The sequence below is a fragment of the Natator depressus genome, chromosome 16 (assembly GCF_965152275.1).
Source record: "Natator depressus isolate rNatDep1 chromosome 16, rNatDep2.hap1, whole genome shotgun sequence".
Classification (NCBI taxonomy): domain Eukaryota; kingdom Metazoa; phylum Chordata; order Testudines; family Cheloniidae; genus Natator; species Natator depressus.
Genome location: NC_134249.1, coordinates 17,383,664 through 17,406,608, shown reverse-complemented (window position 1 = coordinate 17,406,608; position 22,945 = coordinate 17,383,664). Strand labels below are relative to the sequence as shown.

The 22,945-nt window shown below is 49.8% G+C and overlaps 1 protein-coding gene across 2 annotated transcripts; it reads left to right on the top strand.

Annotated features, from left to right (window-relative positions):
• Positions 1–201: 201 nt before the first annotated feature.
• Positions 202–22,620, top strand: GBGT1 (globoside alpha-1,3-N-acetylgalactosaminyltransferase 1 (FORS blood group)). Of its 2 annotated transcripts, XM_074973361.1 has the most exons (9): positions 202–263; positions 2,886–3,206; positions 7,440–7,512; positions 8,039–8,101; positions 10,562–10,612; positions 10,712–10,747; positions 13,902–14,036; positions 16,213–16,917; positions 22,562–22,620. In XM_074973361.1, exons 3-8 carry the CDS (start codon positions 7,445–7,447, stop codon positions 16,895–16,897), a joined length of 1,038 nt encoding a protein of 345 aa, XP_074829462.1. In that variant the 5' UTR covers positions 202–263; positions 2,886–3,206; positions 7,440–7,444; the 3' UTR covers positions 16,898–16,917; positions 22,562–22,620. The 2 variants fall into 2 exon arrangements, with proteins under 2 accessions (XP_074829462.1, XP_074829461.1); XM_074973360.1 differs by lacking the exon at positions 22,562–22,620 and having other exon boundaries at positions 16,213–19,347.
• Positions 22,621–22,945: the final 325 nt, after the last annotated feature.

Here is a 22,945-nt window from a genome sequence, read left to right as displayed (position 1 = left end):
GGGTAGCTCTCTTTTATGGACACCCAGCCAGCCAGTTAGCTATAAAGTCCCTCTTGGTGTCTGTTCTCTGCTTGCTTTACCTGTAAAGGGTTTAAAAAAAAAAGTCCCCCAGGTAAAGGAAAGGGAGTGGGCACCTGCCCAAAAGAGCCAATGGGAAGGCTAGAACTTAAAAAGAGAAAAAAAGCTTTCCCTTTGTCTCTCTGTTGTTCTCTCTTGGCTGAAGAGACAGGGGCGGCAGGAATGCTGAATACAGTTTGGACCAGGTATGAAAAAATCATCTTCCATACCTAGAAGGATTCACTGGGACAGGGAATGTTTAGATAAATTCAGGTTTGTTTCTTTATTTTGGCTTGCGGACTTCCTCTGTGCTAAGCTCAGGTATTTTTGTTTTCTTTTGTAACATTAAGCTGGACCCCAGGGAGCCATTCCTGGTGTTTAACCCCTTTTCAGTTGCTCTATAAAATCTAGCAATAGCCTGATTTGCCAGATGTGTTTCCTTTCTTCTTTTTTTTTAAATAAAATTTACCTTTTTTAAGAACATGATTGATTTTGTGTCTTAAAAGGTCTGTGCATATGTTTTTCAATTAGCTGGTGGCAACAGCTGGGTTTCCCTTTTGTTTGTTTTCTTTCTCGGCTTCCCCAAGGGGGGGGGAAAGCCGAGGGGCCTCAGGAAAAACTTCCCAAGTGAGTTTTTCTAGGATTTGCAAGAGGCAGTTTTTCACTTGGGTGGTGGCAGCATTTCTGAAGCCAAGATCAGAGAAAAGCTGGAACTTTGGGAGTTTAATACAAGCCTGGAATTTAATACAAGTATTAATTTTTAGAATACTTGCGGGCCCCCACCTTCTGCACTTGAAGTGCCAGAGTGGGGAATCAGCCTTGACAACGGTCATGCTGGAAGGACATAACGAGTGGGGTCCCACAGGGATGGGTTCTGGGTCCGGTTCTGTTCAATATCTTCATCAATGATTTAGATAATAGCATAGAGAGCACACTTATAAAGTTTGCGGATGATACCAAGCTGGGAGGGGTTGCAAGTGCCTTGGAGGATAGGATTAAAATTCAGATTGATCTGGAGAAATGGTCTGAAGTAAATAGGAAGAAATTCAATAAGGACAAATGCAAACTACTCCACTTAGGAAGCAACAATCAATTGCACACATACAAAATGGGAAATGACTGCCTAGGAAGGAGTACTGCAGAAAGGGATCTGGGGGTCATAGTGAATCAGAAGGTAAATATGAGTCAACAGTGTAACGCTGTTGCAAAAAAAGCAAACATCATTCTGGGATGTATTAGCAGGAGTGTTGTAAATAAGACACAATAAGTAATTCTTCTGCTCTACTCTGCGCTGATACGGCCTCAGCTGGAGTATTGTGTCCAGTTCCGGGCGCCACATTTCAGAAAAGATGAGGACAAATTGGAGCAAGTCCAGAGAAGAGCAACAAAAATTATGAAAGGTCTAGAAAACATGGCCTATGAGGAAAGATTGAAAAAATTGGGTTTGTTTAGTCTGGAGAAGAGAAGACTCAGAGGGGTCATGATATCAGTTTTCAAGTACATAAAAGGTTGTTACAAGGAGAAGGGAGAAGAATTGTTCTTCTTAACTGCTGAGGATAGGACAAGAAGCAATGGGCTTAAATTGCAGAAAGGGAGGTTTAGGTTGGACATTAGGCAAAACTTCCTAACTGTCAGGGTGGTTAAGCAATGGAATATATTGCCTAGGGAGGTTGTGGCATCTCCATCATTGAGGATTTTTAAGAGCAGGTTGGACAAACACCTGTCAGGGATGATCTAGATAATACTTAGTCCTACCTTGAGTGCAGGGGACTAGACTAGATGACCTCTTGAGGTCCCTTCCAGTTCTATGATTCTATGGTTCAGTGCCTTTTGGTTGTACTATCTAAGAGCCTGACTGGGCCCCTCCTGCCCACATTCACTGTGTAGTACCTTACTGCAGGAATATTTCCTTGCAATATTACCAACCCTGAAGGTTCAAAAATAATGACTTAGACCCCCCCCTAAAATCATGAGATTGGCTCAAAAATAACACTTTTGGGGGCTTTTGATTTGCCTTCTGGTATTGGAGCCGTTGGGGGGGGGGTCATGTTTGCAAACTTTCTTTGCAATCAAGAGAGACAACTTACTTTTTTAAAAACATGCAAGCTGAGATTCCCACCTCATCACAGGACTCCAGGAGCTGAGGCTTGCAGAAAAACACAAGACTCGTTATAAAATTGCATGAGTTGGCAACACTGCACTGGGCTCCTGGCAGTGCTGAGCATTATGCCCTGTAGTGTTTACAGGATTGGGCCCTGCTGTTATCATTATGGGCTTGCCTGAGCAAGGGCCAGCCTGCAAGCTGCACTGCCCCAGAAATAGCTTCAGAGACACCCCTGTTAGGCACAAATCTCCTGATGCTCGCCCCTTGCGCTGGGGCTGGGAGGTAAACCATCTGCTACAACTTCTCCAGCCCCCAGCTGCAGTCAGCTCTGTGAATGGGCCTGGGGAGGTATTGTTCTGCCCCTGTATGCCCACCTGCCCATTTTTGGAGGGAGGCAGGGCACACAGTCCTTGCTTCCTCCCCCTCCCCTTGAGCTCCCTACCAGCAAACCTGGAGCTACAATCCAGGCAGGTCTTACGCAGCCATACTCCCCTTACTCCCCTGCCTGGCTGCGTAAGAGCCAGCCAAAAACCTAGCGCTATAACCATTTAAAAAAACATGTATTCAAGCTTTGTACCCAGCACCTTTGCCTATGCTCTCTGACTGCCTGCTGCATGTCTCTGCCACCCTCCCTCTGCTCCCCTCGTACAATAGCTTAATGGGACAATAGTAAAAATCTTTACACTGGGTAGGCCCTGGATACATATAGTGCGTCATTCTCCAGGGCTGTTGGTCTGTCGTCATTTCCCAGCACGACGTTAAAACACGGAACAGACTGAAAATTGTTCCTCTGGAGGTGAGACCTCTTATGCCAAGACTAATCGTGGCCTGAGTGTTTACCCGTGCGCAGTTGTTATTCCTCCACTGGACATTCTGGCTGGACTGCAGTTCCTGGAAACAATCACAACTGCAATGCAGCAGCACTCCCTGCTCTCTTAGCGCTGTAATCAGGAGAGGCAGGTCTGAGCACAGGAGAACGGCAAGGAGGGAAGGGCTGCTAGAAAATCTGGCTGAGCTCCTACTTGGGGATCTGCAGAACACTCAGGTAAGAGTCCGGAATTGCCAAACGTGACTCTATTAGGATTTTAAATGTCAGGCTGCCCTGATCTTTCTTCATTTCTTGGAAAGCGCGAACTCCTCCTGTCCAGATACTATGGCGATTGGCACCATGGAAATGTGTGTGTGATAATAAAGAAACTTCAGCTGCTTTCCGTTCCCCATCCTGTAGGAGTGAAATTAGAAATGGGGAAATACTAAGGAGTCCATGTAGTGCATTGCCCACCTCCCCCTGGGCCCACATAGGATGGATCCCCGTGGTACATTCTCCAGTGCTGCGTGGGCAGGTGATATCCAAGCACTGTTTACAGCTAAAGGGCAGTCCCCAGCAGAGACCGCTCTAGGCACAGACAAGCTAGGCACTAGCTGTCTGTGTGCACCCTGCTGATGCAAATTAACAGTTTATTAAAGCACTTTGAGCTGGTCCCTCCTGCCCTTCCCATGCCATCAGCTGCCTTCTCTAGTGTCCTGCTCCATCTACCCCCTGTGTCCTATTCCCCAACCCCATCTGCCCCAGGATCTGCTCTCTGCCCTGTTTTCCTAGCCTCCATGTCCTAGTCTCTCCCTATCCTGTTTGCCCCTCACTACATCCTGAACCCCACCCCATCTGTTCTCTGTGTCCTGGTCTCCCCCAAGTCCTGGTCCCCATCCCTACCGCATGTCCAGACTCTAGTCCCCCAGTATTATCCCTCCATTGTTCCCCCATGGCTTGCATCCCCCACTTCTCCCAGCTGCATGATGGGGACTCTCCACCCTGTAACGTGGTGCAGCTCCACTTGCACCAGTGTTGCCAGATGTCCAGTTTTTGACCAGAACGCCCGGTCAAAAAGGGACCCCAGTGGGTCTGGTTGGCACCACCGACTGGGCCGTTAAAAGTCTGGTCAGCGACACAGCGGGGCTAAGGCAGGTTCCCTGCCTGTCCTAGATCCATGCAGCTCCCGGAAGTGGCCACCAGGTCCCTGCAGCCCATAGGCACATGGGTGGCCAGGGAGGCTCCATACGCTACCCAGTCCTGAGTGTCGGCTCCGCAGCTCCCACTGGCCAGGAACTGCAACCAATGGGAGCTGCAGGGGCAGCGCCTTTGGGCACGAGAGCAGCACACGGAGCCTCCCTGTCCGCCCATGCGCCTAGAGGCTGCAGAGACCTGGCAGCTGCTTCCTGGAAGCTGTGGTAAGCGCCGCCGGGATCCCTCACCCCGTCCCACACCCCTGCCCCAGCCAAGTGGAAGTGAGTGAGGGTGGGGGAGAGCGAGCGACAGAGGGAAGGGGGGATGGAGCGAGTGATGGCAGGGCCTCGGCGAAGGGGCGGGGCAGGGGTGTTCGGTTTTGTGCCATTAGAAAGTTGGCAACCCTAACCTGCACTGTAGGGTGCCTTTTGGATTGACCCAGAGGGATGTCTTGGGATGGGGTTGCTAGAGGCCACCTGGGGAGGGTACAGCAGATAGAGCCAAATGCTGCACGTCCCAGCACATGCTGCTCTTGGGGGCAGATCTGTAATGCGGGCCTGGGTAGGGCTGCTGGCTCCTTTGGGGCCCCAGTGGCGGGGTACTTCCAGGGAAGCCTGTTTAAGGAGGAGTTTGCTGCTATATTTGCCGCTCTGTCACCCTAAAAGAGCACTGACTAGGGGTGGGGACAGGGAGCTGCAGGGTTCCCATCTGTCTGCATGAGGCATCCTCTTTGAAATGTGGGTGCTGTTTTAAAGGAATCACTTCGGTCCCATTCAGATTTCTACCAGATCCCGGGTGGGAGCGACAGTCACTTACCCACCCACCAGGCCAGGACTGTAGCCAGGTTTAGCACCACAGTTCGATCCAGTTTGTGTGGACCAGACTTGAGGGGGCTCCGCCCCTTACACCCCTGCTGGGGTCTCTGTCCCCTGATCTCTGGGCCTCACACACAATCGTATAAACCTGGCACCCATGTTAAGGAACTGCCAATGCTCACCGGGTGCACACTGTCTAGTAGAGGGGGGCAGCACACGGAAGTCCTTTGTACAGGCCTGCCAATGGGGGAAAAGGGGCAATTGCTCAGGGGCTCCTGGTGATTTAAAATATTGATTGTCTGGAGCAGCCGCTGGTTCTTTGCACCAGCAGGTGCTGGGAGCTGAGAGCAACACGCTGGGCTGCCAGGCAGGAGGGAATTGCCTTGTGTTGCCCCTTATCAGACCTTCCAGCTGTTTAAGGAGTGACTCAGGGTTGTGTCAGGGCTACAGAGACCACCCTGAAATAGAGATCCATTATTATCTAGTCTATATTATGGCTCACATCTGTTCCATATGTTAGCTGATGGCCAGGATGTTTGGTGAGGTGCCAGCTATACCCGTTTATACCATCCGTGACTTTAACCGCTAGGACGCACTGTCCCTTCGCGGCAGGCAGCCCGGGCTAGGCTGACGGATGCCCCAAGTTCCTAACCACCCGTGACTTTAATTGCTAGAGCTCAGAGCTCCTTCGCAGCGGGCAGTCAGGATTGACTGACAGGTGCCCCAAGAGTTTGCCCCGTGGAGGCGGCACAACTCAACGCTAGGCTCTTAGTACTCTCACCTAATGGCCAGGCTTTATAGCCAAAACGGCTGAGGTTCTTTAATTGTGTTGGCTGCTTTACAGTAAACCAGAGAAACAAGTCAGGCTTATGCACAAATGGTTACCAAAATTTATTAAACTAGATTCTAATCATGTGGTTACAAAATTGCTAGTGCCTACTTATTTAAATGTAGAGATGTTACACACACAAACAAGTTACAAAACTGAAGCTACAATCCCAAAGAAAGAAAACAAAGTATAGAGCTCTATTTCAAAATATGTGTACACTAAAGATAGGAGATCAGGTGTGGGTGCTTCTTACCCTCCTTGCATCTCTTGATTCCAGCGGTGCCAAGCCAGGATCGGTCACTCAATTCCGCGGAAAGACGAATAAGGGACAAGGCTTAGGGACCCTCTTAGCTGCGGAAGCCTTGGGAGGCTGTCACTTATCTGACCAGCAGATAGATAGTGAAAAGCACTCAAAAATCATGGTGCTGTAGGTCCCCTACTTATACCTCTGTACTCCTTTATTCTCTTTCTCCTTTCTATGCCAAATTGGGGCTGGTCTATCTGGGTGACGCCAGCTCTCACAAGAGTAGTTCACACTTGCAAGGGAGAGAAACAATAAGTGTCAACTACTGGACATTCCTTTTATCAGGGTAAATATTTTCCCACCTAGGATGTTGGTGTGTGTGCATCATGCTGTTTAGTAGGGGCTAAGAGCCATGTCTGTCACAGGGCCTCTGCCTGCTGTGAGCCCAATTGTTGCATATGTTCCCAGAGGCACATTGTAGCAGCACACCTGTGCTTCTCACAGCTTCAAAGGCTGTGCTGGAATTCATGTTAAGTGCCCTGTGGTTTTTTTTTTTTTTTTTTGGCTCCCGTGTGTTTCCAGCAATGCTGGTCTGGGGGGGGGGGGGGGGGCTGTCTGTCTGGCTACACCATATTACAGGGTGTTACCTTGACTATGGCAGATCCCAATTTGCCTTCATCTCATATGCACATATGCTGGGATCTTTCTGTCATGGGCAATTATTAGCCCGTGGAGGCTGGTATCTATATTCTACAGTGATGACTACATTAGCTGTACCTACCCTCTGATATCACTGAGTCCAGCAGCTTACTAAGCCTCAAAAAGAGATTATAGCTTTATCTGAACAAGTGGCTTCATGCAGGTTAGGATAAAATTAGGAGGGCTATCAACCTCCAGGCTTCAGGACATAACCAAATGAGCCACTGTGATCAGGAAAAACTACAAGGAGTCCTTGTGGCACCTTAGAGCAGCTTATATGTAAATATACAGCACATGAAAAGATGGGAGTTGCCTTACCAAGTGGGGGGTCAGCGCTAATGAGGCCAATTCAATTAGGGTGGATGTGGCCACAATAGTCTATTACAGTATAACTAGCCAGGGCATTGTGGCCATAGTGAGGTTTCTCTGATGCAGCTTGGGAAGACAGCTGTAGAGACTAGCTGGGCCCTGAGACTGTTGCAATCCAACCCCTGCTGGATTCCCGCATGCGCAAGAGGAGGAATTAAAACCGTGAGATAAAATAAGCCACATAACATTTCATGCTTCCCTGTGTGTCCCTTGCTGTGGGATCTTTGTACCCAGTTTGAAGACTAGTGCCTCATCTTTTGTCCATGGCCGATTGAGAGCTGCTGGGAATGGAAATTTGTCTTTTTTTTGCTTCACTTTAGGAGAAATGACTTGCTGGAAAGTGGTGAAATCTGTTCTCCTGCTCCACCTCATCCTCATTCCCATATTTATCTGGTGAGTATCTACTGCTGGCCTTACTTACCCACTGACTCCTACTCGAGGAATGCTCACAGGCAAACACTGCTAGTGATGCATCACAAACCACTTGGAAGGAGACTTTATTGTTACTATTTATACTTTGCATGTATTTCTGGCCCTATACTAATGGCTGTTCTGCACCATTCCAGAAGTGGCTGTCTGTCACCAGTGGTGAAGGGAGCCCTATATATTTACATGGTTTGCAGTCTGTAAAACACTTTGATGTAAATAATAATAATACTTCTCCTTTATTTTAAAGTTGGAGCCTACTGGACATCAGCCGTTCATGATGCCCTTTCGCATATGACCAGCAGTAAATTATAGTCCAAAAATGTTCACAGAGATTGTATATCACTGTATTCTGCATCCGCTGGTGAATTGGCTAGATAACCTAGCAGGCCGTCTCAGTCTCTGTGTAGGATTCTGAGAAAACCTTTGAAAATCCTGACAAGTGCTGGAAAATGTCTTCCTACCTTTTAATGCTTTCTCCTGTTACTTACAGGATGACTGTCTGGAATGGGCCAGTCCACTACCTTCCACACTACCTTCCTTGCCCAGAAATCTTGTAAGTATCCAGTCTGAGACCGAGCTGAAATGATGACTTGCCTAAAGTCACACAGTATGTCTTGACTGAGGTGGGATTAGAACTGAGATTGCCTAGTTCCTGGTCCTTTTCCGTGGTGACTGGATGATTATTATCTACATCGCTGCAGTGCTTAGAAGTCCTAATCTTGGAGCCGGGCCCCTTTGTGCTAGGCGCTGTACAAACACAGAACAAAAAGATGGCCCCTGTCCTAAAGAGCTTAGGCCCAGATCCTCACAAGTATTAGGACCACTTACTTCCATTGATTTCAATGCAAGTTAGGAGCCTCAATACCTTTGTGAATCTGGGCCTAACACCTAAGTAACCATAGGACCATAGTGGCCTTCTGTCCTTAGTCAATGGCGTTAGACAATATCATTCCCCACCCCATGTCACGGTCTATTGTTCTTGTTAAAGATCCCATTACTTAGAAATGGGAAACACAACATTCTGTAGGGAGAATAAGAATCTAGACATTTTGGGTTGCTTCTCAATATACCCAGCTTGAAACATTCACTGTCCATTAAGATGCATATGCCTCTGAAAGCCATTTTATACTGGAATCTGTTCCAGCTGATGGAATAGCTCCCTTCCCTCTTCTTTCTTTAACAGGTCATGTGTTCATAGTTTAATAAAAGCACAGAGAGCTGCGTGCAATCACTCTGTGGCTCCCTCGCCTGGAGTTCCTCATCTCCCTCTTTCCCTCTAGTATTTTTGTTACACTCCATAACCATAGGTTTCAGAGTAGCAGCCATGTTAGTCTCTATCCGCAAAAAGAAAAGGAGTACTTGTGGCACCTTAGAGACTCACAAATTTATAAGCTTTCGTGAGCTACAGCTCACTTCATCGGATGCATTCACTGGAAAAACTGAATGCATCCGATGAAGTGAGCTGTAGCTCACGAAAGCTTACGCTCAAATAAATTTGTTAGTCTCTAAGGTGCCACACCTACTCCATAACCATGTTATTTGGCTCTGCAAAGCAACTTGGGATACAGAAATCAAGCAGTTCTGAATGGCTCCAAACTGCGCCACCCTGCTGTGTGAGCTCAGCAACTGCCCAAGTTACCTTTAAACAAATCCAGTGCAGCAGGCGGTGGAAGGAAATCCGACCGAGGGCATCTCGGCTAAGCCTTCAGGTAATGAACTCCAAGTAGGCTGTGAATGTGTGGCTTAGTGATGCTGGAAATCCCGCCAGGCTGCTTTTTCAATAGGCTTGATACTGGCTGCAGCAATGCAAAGTGCTGACCACACTGCACTGAAAGCTGTGCTAGCCCAGGGACGATGCGGTTAAGAAGTGACGTGTCAGTTCTCAGAAATATAGGGCCAGGTTCTGCGCTGCCTCTCCCGGGGGGTTTAGCGCCTGTGCGGGAGAAGTCAGGGTAAAGGTGGCTATCAGCTGCCCTCCTGCGCCCTCGTTCTGGGCAGCTGCAGCGACACAAGATCAAAGCTAAATTCTAACCTGTAACAGAGGGAAGACAAAACAGACATGCCTGCTCCCTATGACAGAGCCTGCAGTGGGGTAGGGGTAGCGGAGGGCTGTCTACATCGGCCCTCTGCTGCTCCTGTGGCCAGTGGAAATCTCCTGCAGCTCCTCGACAGTCCACTGATCGGAATCTAGAGTTTTCTGTTTTGTCTTCCCTCCGTTACAGGTTAGAATTTAGCTTTGATTTTGTGTCGCTGCCCAGTGCTGCCGGGATCTGTAAACAAAGCTGGTGCCCCTTGAGTTCTCGCCAGCAACGAAGAACTGGAACTTTGGTGTCAAACAGTGTTATTGGTCAGAGGAGAAGCCAGTATTCGCTCTCCTGTCACTGTTCTGGCGTTGCGGGGCTAAGAGGAGGACAAATGTCCTTTGGTCAGCAGGTGGGAGTGGAAGCCTTAGCCCTGCTGAGTAGCACTTCCGCTAGCATTCCAAGGGGCTTCAGGGGGACACTTGTGTACGTGTGACTGCACGCGAATCAGGCTCGGATTCCCTGGCCCAACTCTCCTCCCTTTACATCGCAAACCCCGTCTCTCCCCAGCTAAAAATTCCTCCAGTAGTGGGGGGGCGGTGCCCCAGTGGGTACAGAGCCAACGATGTGCAGTGCATGCTGACAATCCCTTGCTAGTGTGTATTCCATTGGCTTACTGCCCTGAGGCTCTAGCCTTCTCCTGATTCCCCCAGAGAATCTGGGCGGTGTAAAGGACTCCCCGAAAGCCCCCAGTCTCTCCCACCCCATGGGGTTGTGTAGCGAGGTGCCATTTTAAAGGACTGGTTTCTCTAACAGCTCTTGAAGCTTTACCTAGGGAGGCAATGCATGCAGCCCCCGCCAGGCAATGCAGCTTGTGGGGTAGGCCTGTGCTTTGAGGAGTATTTGGTGCAAGGACCAATCCTGAAACTGACCTGCCCCCTTGTGTCAAGGAGAATGTACAGACCTTTCCCTCTTTCCTTCTTCTTACGCAGCTCCATGAAACTACAATATGCAGAAGAGAAGCCTGTCCAGCTTTTCCCCCAGTAAGCACCAATCTTTGTAATGTCTCCCCTTTTAAAGGCTTTTCCTCTCCTCCAGGCCTAGTCCTCTATTATTCAGTGAATGTTTGTTCTCCTTTGCAGGCTATTTTATCCTCAGCCCAGATCACTGGATCAGAAGTAAGTCTCCTCCCAGGACAGTCTGATTCTGCGACACCCCCTCCCCACCCCCAACAACTGATGCGAGTAGCACCACTGACTTCAATTCAGGGCACTCGGGGTCTGTCAGGATTGGACCCTTTAAGATGACGGGTCAGATTGCAAAACGCTTAATCGCACTGAACAGCACCTTACTCTATGAGTAGGCCAATTGAAGTCAATGAGACTGCTTGTGGAGAAAGATACTACTCAACAGGAGTAACGGTAACAGAATACAGCCTCATGAAGACTAATGAGTAGTCTCATCCCCAGGCTGATGCATTATCTTCCAAATATTTTGGTGTTTGGTGTCTTCGGCCTCATTCTCTTTTAATCCTCCCCCATTAGCCAATGAGGAATGCCTAATTAGGTGAGCAGATGCTACGGTGATGGCCAACGGTATAAAACCCCAAGAGAGGCAGTTTCAGTTCCCTTTGGGTGCATCATTAGGATTTGGAAGGATCCTTGCAATGCTTTTCCATAGTGATGACTTACCAGAGAGAAAAGTGCAGTCACTAATCTTCCCCTGGCTTCAGCAGGGAGCTGAGCATGCTGAGCACCTTTGCAGGAGTGGGCCCAACAGGAGCAGTGTGTCTGACACCTCTAACAAGTTCCCTTCATTAGCCACCATTTTAACACCTAACGTGTGTCTATCCATCCATGTTTGCATCTCATTTCTGTTTTGCTAGGACACATGGGGCCTAATTCTCCTCTCACTCACGCTGGTGTAAATTGAAAATAACTGCAGTGAAGTCAATGGAGTTATATTGGTGTAGGGTGACCAGATGTCCTGATTTTATAGGTACAGTCCCGATTTTGGGGTCTTTTTCTTATATAGGGTCCTATTACCCTGCACCCCCTGTCCCGATTTTTCACACTTGCTGTCTGGTCACCCTATATTGGTGTAAGTGAGGGGAGAATCAGGCCCATTGTGTGGTATTTTATAGCAGCTTTTGGTGTGAAATGTTTCCGGGGAGAGCTAATTAGTGGTTGCATATGCTTCGCTGGGTGTATAAATACCATGGAGAATGAGTCACCCAGAGAGATCCAGTGAAGCCTTTTGTAAGGAAAGGAAATTGGATACAAGGGATAAACTTACTCCCAGGGTGTTCAAAAATAAGACTTCAGATAACTGATCTGGAAAGAGAAGATCTTGGTTAAATTAATGTGTTTTCTACATACAAAACCAAATTCTATTCTTTCTCCCCCATCAGTTTCTGAATTTATTTTTGTCTCAATATATTAGACTCCCCTAATGTACAAGGAAGTCACACGCAAGGCTCACCAAACATTGTGTCCAATCTGACTGAATCTGCTGCAGCTGAGCTACGATGTAATACAACGTTGGGCCACCAAGCTATTCCCCTGGTTCCTTGAACGTAGCTTACATGCCCTCTGTGGCCTTAGGGGATCTGGGTTGGAAGGTGGGGTCGGGAAGACAGCTGCATATTGGCATAGTCCCAAAACGTGGCCAAACAAGGCTTCTGCTAAGTCTCAGCAACAAATCCCAGGGTCAGGCAAGCATCATAAAAGATACCTCATTAGACACTCCAGAGCCCTTGCAAACAGCCCTTCGTATAGGAAGAAGGATAAAATGTAAGTGAACTACTGTGGTCAGGTTTCAGAGTAGCAGCCGTGTTAGTCTGTATTCGCAAAAAGAAAAGGAGGACTTGTGGCACCTTAGAGACTAACCAATTTATTTGAGCATAAGCTCACTTCATCGGATGCATTCAGTGGACTGTGGTCAGGAATAACAGGCCTCTGTTACATGTGCATGAGATGCTTACGCTGTGCAGGTGGAAGAGGGTATGGATTTCCCATAGCTTTGTTACATGTCCGAATGCTGGACCAGATATAAAAACATTAGCTATGATCCAACATATGAAAACTACATTTCCAGGCTGGGATAATGCAGTGCCATACCACAGATTGCCCCGTTGCCATGGTTATGAAAAGACAGTTTTGTTTAATTTTAATAATTTTGCATATATTTTAAATCCATATGCAGCAACCCGTATAGGCCTGCAACAGATATAAGGAGGGTATGCGTGGCCTCCCCCTATGTGGAGTTCAGTGCCCTGTGCAGAGATTCCATGGGCTTAAGTAGGATGTAAGTGGAGTATGGACCTTTTGCTAGCCCCTCTGCACAGGACTGGATTTCACCCTAGGAGCAGAAATTCAGATCCTGCTTTATCCTGCTCTGAGGCCTTCTGCAATGAGGTGATGGAAGTAGCTGGAGAGAATCATATAGCTATGAATAAGTCTGCGTGTCTGTCACATAAGTCACGGATTCTGTGACTTTCCGTGACCTCTGTGACTTTTGCGGCTGGCTCAGGGGCTGCCCGAATACTCAGGCACCCCTGGGCCAGCAGCAGCTGTAGATTGGGCGGGGGGGCTCAAGGCTGTGGTTACTGGGGAGGCGGGGGAAGGCTCCCTGGAAGCGGCCGGCATGACCCCGCAACTCCTGACCTAGGCAGAGGGACCAGGGGGCTCTGCACGCTGTCCCTGCTTGGGGGCACTGCTCCCGTAGCTTCCATTGGCTGTGGTTCCCAGGTAACGGGAGCTGCGGAACCGGAGCTCGGCGGGGGCAGTGCATGGAGCCCCCCTGGACTTCCCTCTCCCTAGGAGCTGCAGGGACACACGGAGCTGGGTAGGGAGCCTATCAGCCCCACCAAGCCCCTCCCTGCCCAGCACCAGCCGGGGTCCCGGGCCACACGCCGCCCCCGTACCCCCCAGCACCAGCAGAGGTCCCAGGCCACTCCCCACAGCACCCATGGTCCCCTCCCCACAGACCGCCCCCCCCCCCCCGAGCACTGAGGGCCCCAGCCCAAGTTTTAGTTATGGGTAAACAGTACAAATCATGGACAGGTCACGGGCCATGAATTTTTGTTTACTGTCCGTGACTTTTACTAAAAACACCCGTGACTAAATCGAAGCCTTAGTTATGAAGCCTCCAGGCTGCCGTGAGGGAAAATTTCCAATGGGGGAGCCTGGCATGTTTCATGTACAATGAAACTTGAAGGGTTAACTATTGACTTCACACATGCATTATCCAGCATCTCTTTCACAGCCGTACTGGGCTCAGACCAAAGGGGACTGTTTCGTTTTGTTTACTGCCCTTCTCGTCTTCCTTCAGGCGCCAGGACGTGCTGACTCTCACGCCTTGGCTGGCCCCCATTGTTTGGGAAGGAATTTTCAACTCCGAACTCTTGGATAGTGCCTACAAGCCACTGAACCTCACCATAGGGGTGACAGCCTTTGCCGTTGGCAAGTAAGTGAGTCGCACAACGGCTCCGGTTCGTGAGGCAAAAGGTTTGCGTCCTCCCAAAGCTCCCCAGCCAGCATTGTCCCCAGCGTTGGTCTTCCCACAGAGGACTAGGTGGGGGGCAGTGAGAGCAAGAGGAGGGCAAAGGTGGAATTAAAGAAGTTGCTCAGAGAAGAGAGAGCAAACTCGCACAGGTTAGAGAGCTGGGGTCAGGAACAACCTTTTATGCCTGCTCAAGTTTCCCCTTTGTAAGAGTAAGGGCCTTGTAACCTGTTGGTAGCAGTGACACTGGTTAGAGCCTGGCCTGGTGGAATCAGCTAGAAATAGGCATCATCATCCCTCGCTCTTGCATTGCACTTGGCATCAGTAGATCACCAACGACTTTATGCTTTACACCATTAGCCCCCTTTTACAGATGGGCAAACCGAGGCCTAGAGTGGGGAAATGACTTGCCCAAGGTCGCCCAGCAGGCTAGTGACAGAACCCAGGTGTCTGGAGACCTCGGCCAGTGTTCTAGCCACTAGACCATGCTGCCTCCCAATAGCTCAAGTAGGTTCTATTGCTGCCTATCAGCCCTGCTGTGCTGAGTAACACCGGTGCTAGTCCAGTGCCCCACCTCCTCTGGCGTCCAAGCCACCGGCTCCTGCCGGCCTAGCTACGTCAGGCCTGGTCTTTACTTAAAAGTTAGGTTGGCATGAATCACACCTCCAAGCGCCGTAGCTATGCCAGCCTAACCCCTGGCTAGGTCTTCCATCGCCTTAGCTACAGCTGCTCGGGGCGGTGGATGACCTGCACCGATGGAAACACCCCTTCCATCACTGTAGGAAGCATCTCCACTTTGGCGCTACAGTGGCACAGTTAATGAGCTATCGTCGTGCCACCGAAGTGCCCAAAGCGCAGCTGTGGCCTCAGTCAGGCAAGAGGGGTGATCCCTGACTGACAGCACTGTGCTGGCAAAAGCCCCGATGAAGATGCAGCGCTATGGGCAAAGCCGCACTTATACCAGTATAGCTTGTTTCATTCCGGGGGGGTTACGATACCGGTACAAAGCGCAGCTTTGCCAGCATAGCTGCGTCCACACTGGAAGCGCTTTGCCAGTGTAGCATATGGATATTCCTATACTTGGTAAAGCCTTCTAGAGTAGACAAGGCCTTGCAAGAAGGCTGGTTTTATTATATGGATAAGTATCCACTAGTGAGTAGGCCAAGACCACCAAACTCCGTTCGCTGGTATAATCTAACTCAGACGTGATCATCTCCAGAGGCTGGCATGCAATAACCTACCTTGCCAGCCATCAACCCTCAATTTTAGAGAATCCCAGGAGCAGGAGACACAATGTCAGTCAGACTTTAAATTAAACGTGTGGTTTTGATGCTGAGTGTAAGTCAAATGACTCCCCAGTGACTTCCCCCATCTGCCAAACTGGAACCACATGCGTGATCGTTAGACAGTCTGAGAAGAGACCCCTTCTGTGATGGAAAGACCTGCTGCGTGCGCTAAGCCAGGAGCGTGAGTCACCGCTGCCCCGTGTGATCATTTACACTCACACGGATCGGACTGATGCTGTGTACAGCGCAACGGAGGTGCGATTGCCGCATGTGTAGACCCAGCTGAGCTAGCTCGGGTGCTAATAGCCGTGAAGCGGTGGAACACGGGCTGCAGCGTAGGCCAGCCGCCTGCGTACATGCCCGCCAAGGAGCCTGGCTTCTTGGCTGGCTAGTGCATGCTGCAGCCCGTGCTGCCACAGCTTCGCTGCTGTTGGGACCTGAGCTAGCTAGATCAAAGCTTGCTCGGGTACGTCTACACATGCTGCAGTCACACCTCTGACTGTCGTGTGGACGTACCCTAAATGGCCACATGAGCTGTAAGGCCACAGAGAAGCACAGTCAGCAATTTTGAAAGTCCATCCCAGGTTCTCTGTGAGACTAGCGAGAGCTGGGACATGTGGGATTTCTAGTTCATTTCAGGTAGTTGACCGGCCAAGGTGTGTTCTTTATTGTCTCTCTGCCCTCATCTAATGTAGCGCTATTCCAACCCATTGCACCTGTAATGTGCCCATCGTTAGAGCAGTATCTAGGCAAAACTCTTCCTCTCACATCATAGTGTACTATAGACCCCCAGTAACCTGGGCCACGGTCTCTCCCCCATGGTGCTATGCATCAATGCCTTTGTGTCTGCACAGGTACACCACATTTGTGGGCCGTTTCGTGGCGTCGGCGGAGAAGCTCTTCATGAAAGGCTATCGAGTGAAGTACTACATCTTCACCAACGACCCCCAGGTGATCCCCAGAGTCCAGCTGCAGCCCGGCCGGAGCCTCAGCATTGTCCCCATCAAAAAATACTCTCACTGGCAGGAGATTTCCATGCGCAGGATGGAGGCAATAAACAGGCACATCGCAGAGGTGAGCCACCAGGAGGTGAACTACCTCTTCTGCCTGGACATCGACATGGTGTTTCACAACCCATGGGGGGCGGAGACTCTGGGTGAGATGGTGGCAGCCATACACCCTGGGTACTACAATGTCCCTCGCAGCCAGTTCCCTTATGAGAGGAGGAGCTCTTCCGCTGCCTTCATCCCTGACAGCCAGGGGGACTTCTACTATGCAGGGGCCGTCTTCGGCGGGCTGGTCAAGCAGGTGTACGAGTTTACCAGGGCCTGCCACATGACCATCCTGGCGGACAAAGCCAACGGGATCATGGCGACCTGGCAAGAGGAGAGCCACCTCAATAGGCACTTCTTTTCCCACAAGCCCTCAAAGCTCCTCTCCCCGGAGTACGTGTGGGATGACACCAAGCCCAAGCCGCCTGAGGTGCGCCTGATACGCTTCTCCACGGTGGATAAGGACTACAAGGAGATACGGGACTGATGTGTCAGGCCCTCTTGGAGGTATCTAGCCCTCTCTTTTTTGCTGTGCAATCAGGCCCTTGATCTGCTGCCAGTGCAGGATGTGTCCCAGTCAGTGTTTTGGCTCCCCTCTGTGAATGGATTGTGGAGCTGGCATGGGAAGGGCAGGTGGTTCTTTCAGCTCAGGGATGGTGTAAGGTACTTGTTGAGAATGGTGTGATGATGCCTTAGTGATGGTGACTCCTTGAGCTACTTGATTCCTCTTCCCTGTAAAACTGGGAGGCTGCCAGGGCCTGGATGGTGGCCTTTTGCCAAGCAATACCAAAGCTTAGAATCCCCTGTGTGCTGGTTTAAAAGAAAAACACCCAAATTGTAGTTTGGTCTGAGCCTGGGCAATAAAATGACAAACAGTCCTGTCAAACCTCAGCCCTGAATGGAAAGGTGCTGTTAACTTTCATGATGTTTTTCACACTCCAGAAGCAAGGCTCAACTCGTAATTAGCCTGGGGAACTCATTGCCACAAGTCATTGTTGAGACCAAGAATTTAGCAGGATTCAAAAAAAGATTGCACATTAATCTGGATAAGGAGAATATCCACAATTGTGGTAAAAAAATTAAAAGAATAAACAAGGAAGAAATATAAACCCTCATAGTGCAGGGCATAAACCAACCTCCAATGATTGGGGTCCTGAGGAAGCTTTTCCTGGAAGGAGGTTTTTCTCTAGCTGCCTCCCACAGGGTTTATTGCACCTTCCTCTGAAGCATCTCGTTCCAGCCACTGTCAGAGACAGGATACTCAACTAGACAGGAAAATGATCTTACCCTGTCTGGCATTTTCTATGTTCCTCATATCCTGCCCAGTTTTGCAGACCCAAGAGATCTGAACAGATCAGATACAGATCAGGCCAGCATCTGAATGTCTGCATGCATATCTCAACCAAAGCCAACCTCTGAACCTTTTCAATGGTTCATATCTCTCTGTGGATCATTCAGTCTTCTCTGATAAAGAAAATTTGGCATTGAGGTGTCCAGGTGGATCCCACTATTCAGTCCATTCCAGCGTTCCTAAGCTCTGTGAAACAAATTGGCTAGAAGTTGCTGGGAGTAAACAGTAACACCTAATGTGTTTTGTAGCAAATGGGTTAATTTCACTTTGTCTTATTAATGAAATGGCAAGTTCTACTCTGGGGCTCCCTGCTCCAGCTGAATAACCTTGACGTGACAGGCAGAGGAGGGGGAGTGGAGGTGTGAGGTGGGCCAAGGTTACTATTTGTTTGACATGAGAACAAGGAGAAGCTGATCTGGGTACTGGGAGCCTCAGAACCCGACTCTTCCTCTGGAACCAAAAGAGAAATACAAATGCAGGAAAACAACAATCACCTGCAATGGTGGCTGCCTAATTAAGGCCCAAATGCCACCCACCCTGCTGAAGCACCTGTGCCATAAGCATCTTTCAAATAGCTCCCGAGGCACACGACCGAAGAATAACGCACGTCTTTGCCACGCTCGTTTAATGAGAGCCGTTAGAGAGACCTTGGGGAAGAGCAGAGACTGCCTGAGCACAGCTCTGCTCCTGCACTGGAAAGCAAGGAGGGGAGGGGGCAGAGGTGAGAGGGCTAAGCGGTCTGTTTCCAAGGAAACCGTTCAAAAAAGACTCATTTGGCAGGAGAGGGAGGGAAAATGGGGAAGAGGCAGCTGGCTGCTCTTGCCTCAGATAATTGCTAAATGGCAGTGAATCAAGCGGTCCATTTCCAAAGGCGAGTGGCTAATGAGGCTATTCCAGGCTATTCCGATTGTCACTCAGGTGTGTCAGTGTGGGCATTTACCTGCTGCAATGCATGTTAGAAAGGCCCTCAGCATTTCCATTGTTGTTATACATTTTATGGGCAACACCCCCTCAGCAATCATCACCAGCTGGACCCATTGGGCTCCCCTGTGATGCTTTCTTCATTAGGGCTTGGATGCTGAGGTGCGCCTTAGAGATATATTTGGATCCTCTATTAAAGTGCCCACCTTAGAGAATTGTGCTCCTCATCCCTTCCTCGGGACCAGGAGGCCAAGGGAAAAGCCCCATCCTATTTCAAGCCTTAGCCATACGCCCCTTCCCCCCAAGATCTCTAGCTGTTATTTGTATTGCAGTCGTGCTTGAAGATCCCAGCCAAGTTCCAGCTCCCATTGTGCTGGCTGCTGTACACATATGGATTAATAGGTTATCAGGCCAGAAGGTACTATTGGGCTCAACTAGTCTGATCTCCTGCATACAACAGGCCATTGAATTTCACCCAGTGAGGCCTATGTCAAGCCCATAACTTGTGGTTGAGCTAGAGAGTATCTCGTAGACAGGGATCCAGTTTTGGCTTGAAGACTTCGTGACGGAGAATCCACCACTGCCCTAGGTCAGGTGTTTCATGGGTGAATTACCCTCACTGTTAAAAATGTGTCTTATTTCCCATTTGAATTTGTCCAGCTTCAGCCTCCAGCCATGGGATATCGATCTGCCTTTGTCTGTTACATTAAAATGCTCATTGCTATCAGAAATCTTCTCCCCACCAAGGTTTACAGACTGTGACCACGTCATCTCTCCATCCCCACCACACACAGCGAGAAGCAGTCCCTGCCTCAGGGCCATGCAGAGGGGATAGTACCTGCTTTCTTGACAGCTGCTTATGGGGCCTCCGTTAAAGGTGTCTGTATCCAGCTGTTTGAGAGAAGTTGCATCTTTGCTTCCCAGGCTGCTGCTAACCTGGTGCTTCCCAGCCCTCCTCCAGCCAAATCAAAGGCCCGCAGTCACCCAGTGATTGGCATAGCACAGGGTCTAAGCTGTACCATGTCATGGGCCGTGTTGTCCCTGGCTGGCCCACACGCTGCAGCTTCTCCCTAGGGCTGACCTCCTGTCATGCAGCCTGCTCTGCGAATAGCGCTTTGCGGGGCTGCAATTTGTAACTGCATCTGGGGAATCCCTGTGCATCCAGGCAGCAGGGCTGTGTGACAGGCGAGATGCACGCCCAGCCTGGGAGGAGGGGGTGGGGCCCTGGATTAGCTCATGCTGGCTGAGAGCAGACGGGAACCAGTCCTCTGCCATCACCTCTCCCTGCTTCACCCCTCTGGAGCCAAGAACACTCCCTTCCCCCAGCACTAGCAGGCAGCTTTGGCTCCTGTGGGAGGAGAGCTGGAGTCTGTCTATGGCAGCCAGCCACAGGGCACCATCCGCTGCCTCTGTCTGCTCCCAGGTGGCCTCCGTAATTAGACAACAGCCCGATTCTTCTTTTCCCTACAGCTCAGGGTGGCATTAACACCAGGGCAAAGTGGGTCTAGATTGCCATCATTCCAATTGGGCGGCACTCTGCCCTCCTGTAAATGATGGCCTGAGACCCAGGCCCCCGGAGAATTGGGCTGCCTGGGGTGGGAGGTCTGATGTAGGAGAAACACAAATAAGGAAACCACTTACCTTCAAAGGGGAGTGCGTGGGCTGAGGCCTGAAATGAGCCTGGAAGCATCACTCCATCACAGTGTCAATCTAGGGTATCATTGCATAGGGGAAACTGAGGCACCCAGGGGTGAAGTGACCTATCCCTTTATTTGGTGGCAGCACGCTAGACTGACTCTGCTTCCTGCTGTAACCACTGGACCATGCTGTCACCAGAGTTCTCATGCCAATGGAATTGAGTTGATTCTAAGTGTCCACATAGCACCATATTAGAGTATACATTAGAGGTAGAAATACAGGACCAGATCCTCAGTGGGTGCAAATTGCTGTCACTCCCTGGAAGTTAGTTCACACCGGGTGAGGCTCTGGCTCACTGCTTTCAAGATATTTCTGACTCAACCTCATCCTTGACCAAGGGCCCCCTGTTCCATCCATCCCCCTCCAGATGCACGGAACAGACTCATCATTCATTGTCTGTCTAACGCAAGACCCTTCTGACAAGCGTTTTCTTTCCCTCTCTCTGCTGATCTCTTGTGCGATGCATTAAACCACAAAAGGAAGTCTGCGGTAGGCTGCTGGGGACAGAAACCCCCAGTGTGGAAGAGAATCCCGTGAGAGGACAGCTAGTGACCCACTTGATCCCGTCAATGGCGTGGAGTCTTTTCTGTGCCAGGCCATGCTGGCACCACTCTGTGGCTCCCGTTTTGGCTACTCTTGATCCTCCCCTAGATCCCATCTCAGGCCCTGGTGCTCTGGGTCATGTATCCGAAATGTCACTTGCCACCAGTTAGTTTAAAAAAAAATAGTAGCCTGCCTCCCCCCCACCCCAATTAGGGGGCTGGTCGGTGGCTGGGAAGAAGGGAACAGAGGTGCTCTTTAAGGGAGCTATGACAGAGGCCTGTGGGTAGTGTATTAGTTGTAAGTTCTTCGTGCAAAGCCAGCACAAGGAGGCTGGGAAAATGCAGCAAAACAAGTGCTTCTGGCCAGCTTAATGACATGCCTGGGCAATGAGAGGAAGCATGGTCCAGTGACGGGTTTCTGAGCTGCAACTCGGGAGATCTGGGGTCTCTTCTCCGATCAGCCACTGAGCTGCTGGGTGACCTTGAGCAAGTGACTTTCCACCACTGTTCCCTCTAAGCTGTGCACGTGTGCGCACGCACACAGATCTTAAACCCCGCGCACACGGCGAAACACCGCACGCACTCCGGTTTTGGCGGCGGCACAGAAGAAATTTTTTGCGCACACAGCCTGTTAAAAATTAGAGGGAACATTGCTTGCCACCTCTGTTTTCAGCTCCCCTGCCCTTTGCTTTATCTGTTTAGATTGTGAACTCTTCGGGGCAGGGACTGTCTCTTGCTCTGTGCACGTACAGCACCTCGCACAGCGGGATCCCCATCTTCATACTAGTAGAAATAATAATAAAAACAAGGTGCGCTGGTAGGATTTCTCCCCCAGTGAGCAATAGGGTTGCCATGGCGGAGCTTCCTCGCTGAGCACCCCGGCTCTGCTTCACAACACTGCTCCTGGAGTCGCGCGTCCTGCGGGTGGCCACAGCCATGCGTGGGGATCTGCAGAGGCGATGTGTGCCAAGAACACCAGCAATGTGCCCAGCCCCCTTTCTGTCTAGGAGTGACAACAACCGCAATGGGAGGTGTGGGGGTGATCGGGAATTGGAGGCAGGAATGTTCCACATCAGTCTGCCTTCCATTTACACTGAGACCCCCATCCTGCCATCAGAGCTGTACTTAGGACTGCAGGAGCAACTCCGTTGGGAAAGTTGTGATGGCTGAGTGTACTGGGCGTGTGAATTTTAAAGCTCAGTAACCCTCCTTCCCCCATCACCTCCCAAATAGAGATACTTTAGTTAAGCTTTTCCAGACTTAGTTACAGATTCACTAGATGCTTTCAAGCAGAACGAGTTTAAGGCTATCTGAATGCAAAACCCTGGCAGCTTTGAACCAGGAAACTTCCCTTTTTCTCTCTCGACATTGAACTGATTTAACAAGAGTTAAATGCTAGTAACCCTTTTTTAAGGATTTTATTCTGAGCCTTTGTAGCAACATTTTGCCATGAGCAAATTTTACCATCAACTTAAAGGTCCAAACTCTTTCAAACCTGTATTTTCTCCACTGTGCAGCTGTGGCTTGTTACTATGATTAGAGCGTTGCTCTGTAGTGACATCTAGTGCCACTGGGCATAAATGAGAACAACCTTTGTCCATGATTCTCCTCTTCTGTTGAGTTTCTATTCTGTTCACAGAGCCATGGATGCCTACATTCTGTTGAAGGTGAAGGAGACTACAAGAGACAGTGAGGCATCGGGGGGCTAAACGTGGAATCCAGTCCCAGCTCTGCAGCTGACTTGCCTGTGGCCTTGGGCACATCGCTACACTTTTCTGCCTCAGTTTCCCCACCTGTAAAATGGGGATAATCCTTCCCTACCTCACTGGGATGTTGGGAAGACGAATTAATGTTTGCAACGTGCTTTGAATACGTAATCATCATATAAATGCTAAGGCTTATTTTATAAGCCAGGAAACCAGAGAGAATCCCCTACTGGTCTTGAAAAGTTAAGTTCCGTTTTCCATTTCTACGCAGCACCAGCTGCCAAGGGTGGATAGCAGAAGCCTAAGTGTGTTTCAGC